This window comes from Orycteropus afer, unplaced genomic scaffold, assembly GCF_000298275.1.
Source record: "Orycteropus afer afer isolate SDZICR_OR568_19922 unplaced genomic scaffold, OryAfe1.0 scaffold00354, whole genome shotgun sequence".
Classification (NCBI taxonomy): domain Eukaryota; kingdom Metazoa; phylum Chordata; class Mammalia; order Tubulidentata; family Orycteropodidae; genus Orycteropus; species Orycteropus afer.
This window is the reverse complement of record NW_006921941.1, coordinates 1,930,810-1,933,595: the sequence shown is the minus strand read 5'-3', so window position 1 is coordinate 1,933,595 and position 2,786 is coordinate 1,930,810. Positions and strand designations below refer to the sequence as shown.

At 36.3% G+C, this 2,786-nt stretch overlaps 1 protein-coding gene across 1 annotated transcript in view; it reads right to left on the bottom strand.

Moving 5' to 3' along the window:
- Positions 1-2,786, bottom strand: part of CUNH2orf78 (chromosome unknown C2orf78 homolog) — a 21,227-nt gene that overhangs the window by 10,614 nt on the left and 7,827 nt on the right. The window contains 1 exon segment of the mRNA XM_042782513.1: positions 2,159-2,272. Within this exon segment, the coding sequence (XP_042638447.1) occupies positions 2,159-2,272 (114 nt within the window).

Here is a 2,786-nt window from a genome sequence, read left to right as displayed (position 1 = left end):
TTCACCCAAATCCTAATTAAAAAAAAAAAAAAAAGATGCACACGCAGACCACTCAACCCAGGATGCCACATCCACACACTCAATGGTAATACATCCCTTAGAGCAATAGACATGGGACACCAGAGGACCAACATTCAAACTGAGGAAATACAGGACAAACAGGAGTGCATAATTATGAGGGGCACAGGGGCAGGTTTGCAAGGTTGGGAGGGGAGGAGACTAGGTTAGGGTTAGACTTTATAAAAAAAAAAAAAAAGCAGTTCTTAATAGAAGGTGATTTTGAAAGTGAAAACAGAAAATATATCACCAAAAACTGTATAACAAGCATCAAAATTAGGTAAATGTGAATTCATAGGCAGCCACAATATATGTTGATAGATATTTCAACAAAAATTGATACAAAGCAGAGAAATATAAAGGAATTACTTTATAATGCTCATTCATATTACTCTGGTATCATTTATCCAGCAAGTAACAGAGATAATAATCCTAATATAGCCACATAAAAAGCAGGAAAAAAAAAAAGTTTAAAAGTATCATAAAGGTTTTTACATTTGTCATCAAAATCTAGATTATAATCATCTTCAACGTTCAGGAAAATGTCATCCCCAAAGCCAGAAAGCAATCATCACTACTAGAATCCACAATTTTTTAAAAAAAATTAATGTAGGGATCCCCCAAAAATTAACTCTACAAATTGTTTTAGATAAATGTGGAATTAAAAATGCAGACCTTTTCTTTCTTAGGTAGCTAAAGGCTAAAAGCAGATGATGATGGTTTACAAGTACAAAAGGGGAAAATCAGCCTTTACTTGGAATCTCTTAATCACACCGAGGAATGGGTCCTTCTGATGTGAGTTAGAAGACATCACATTTTTAAAAATAATTTTGTTTTTAAGAGGTAAAAAAAATATCTACATGGTTTAAAAACAGTAAAACAAAAGGCATATGCTGAAAACTCTATGTCTGACTCCTAACTCCTGAAACTACTTTTATTCTTTTCTTGTTTATAGGGAGCATCATTTCTAAAACATTCGTAAAATGTTTATATTGAAAACTGTCAAGTGTCATGTGTGTTCAATGTAATAGGGAAAAAAAATCCAACTGGGTGTGATTATTTGATAAGCTGCTTTTTCTAGTGAGTGTTTTCTAGCCTTAGTTCCTTTCCCAGGCCATTAATCTAAGCATTTGCTAAACACAACCTCATGCTGCCCCACTCTATGCTCTTTCTGCTTTAATTTAAAATCCTCCCCAACATTCCATTTCAACTACCTCTTTTTCCCTTGAGAACTCCTCCAAGTTCTGCATCTCCTTTGTCCTCTTATTTTCTCCTCCTCTGGGATCCTGCTAGGGGACCTCTGGTGGCCTATTGCCTATGGCATTTGACTGCTAACCAGAAGGCTGGCCGTTCAAACCCTCAGAAGGAAGACTGGGCAATCTACTTCCATAGTGATATCGCCTTGGAAACCCAAGGAGGAGTTGGATCTGACTCCATGGCAGTGAGTTTTGTTTTTGTTTTTTTAGTTTTTGGCTCCTGTTGGCCTGTGCTTGATGAAAGCAGTTTTCAACATCCTTGAACTGGAATCCCTGCCTCCTGAGAGCGCCAGTATTCTCCATCCCCTCTCCCCATTTTCTCTTTTCACCCAGTTTAGACAAAAAAACTCTATAACATGTGAAAATTACTTTTTGAACTGCTTTAAATTTGAAATAAAATTGAACGTCAGTAGAGAGGTCAGCTGAGACATCCTTCCTCAGCAATATATGCTGCTAGCAATATATATTGCTAGTCTTCTATACCACTTATTTATTTTTTTTCCTCTATTTCTGTTGAACCACCCTGAAGAAGTGTCTGGTTTCATTTTCTGTATGTGTGCCCTTTGAAACTCAATGTTAGAAAATGAAAAGACCATAGAAGTTAACCAATCTAAGTCCTAATGTAGCAGATGAGGAAACAGATTCTGAGGAAGATTCAATGACTTGTCCAAAGTCACAAGCTAATAAATGTCAAATCCCAAACTGAAATTAGTATTCCAGATACCTAGTTTAATACTTTCCCCCACTAATCCATGTTATTTTGACTCTATTGTTAATTTTTTTTTTTTTTTTTTTGGAGGGAGGGATAGCTAATGAAAAGTTTTTAAAACAATTTCTTTCCTTACCTGACATAGTTAGAGAAGAGGAAACATCAACTGTAGATACAAGGGTTGAAGAGACGATACTAGAACATGTCTGGGTGGCTGAAGCCAGAGAGCACGTGTCCAGTATGAAGGTCACTGGTCACTGGCCACTTGTGATGGTCCAAATTTACTTACAGACAGCTTCATGGAAACCCCAAGATTCTACCAAATGGTAGTAGGTTTGGTGGGAGAATGAGGTCACAAAGCAGGCAGTTTAAAGTCAGGAGATAGCCAATAGGGAGGTCAGATCCATAGCAAGAAGACAAGATTGGGTAGAGGGAATGGTAGGAGAGCTATAAAAATAATAAATTTAAAAAAAAAAAAAAGGAGAAGAACAAACCCACTGCCATTGAGTCGATTCTGACTCATAAAGACCCCCATTGGGTTTCTGAGGCAACAGTACCTAAATGGCTGAGCTCTGGGGAGGTGAAATCCTATAAGACAAGAGGTATTTTCACTTTCCCTAAGCTCTTACGGTAGGGAAATCATCTCAAAGTTTCTTATAGATGATCTTTAATGTAACTGACTAATTATATTATATTACATAAAATATATATGTGTATATATATGTATGTGTGTGTATATATATGTATATACACATATACATATA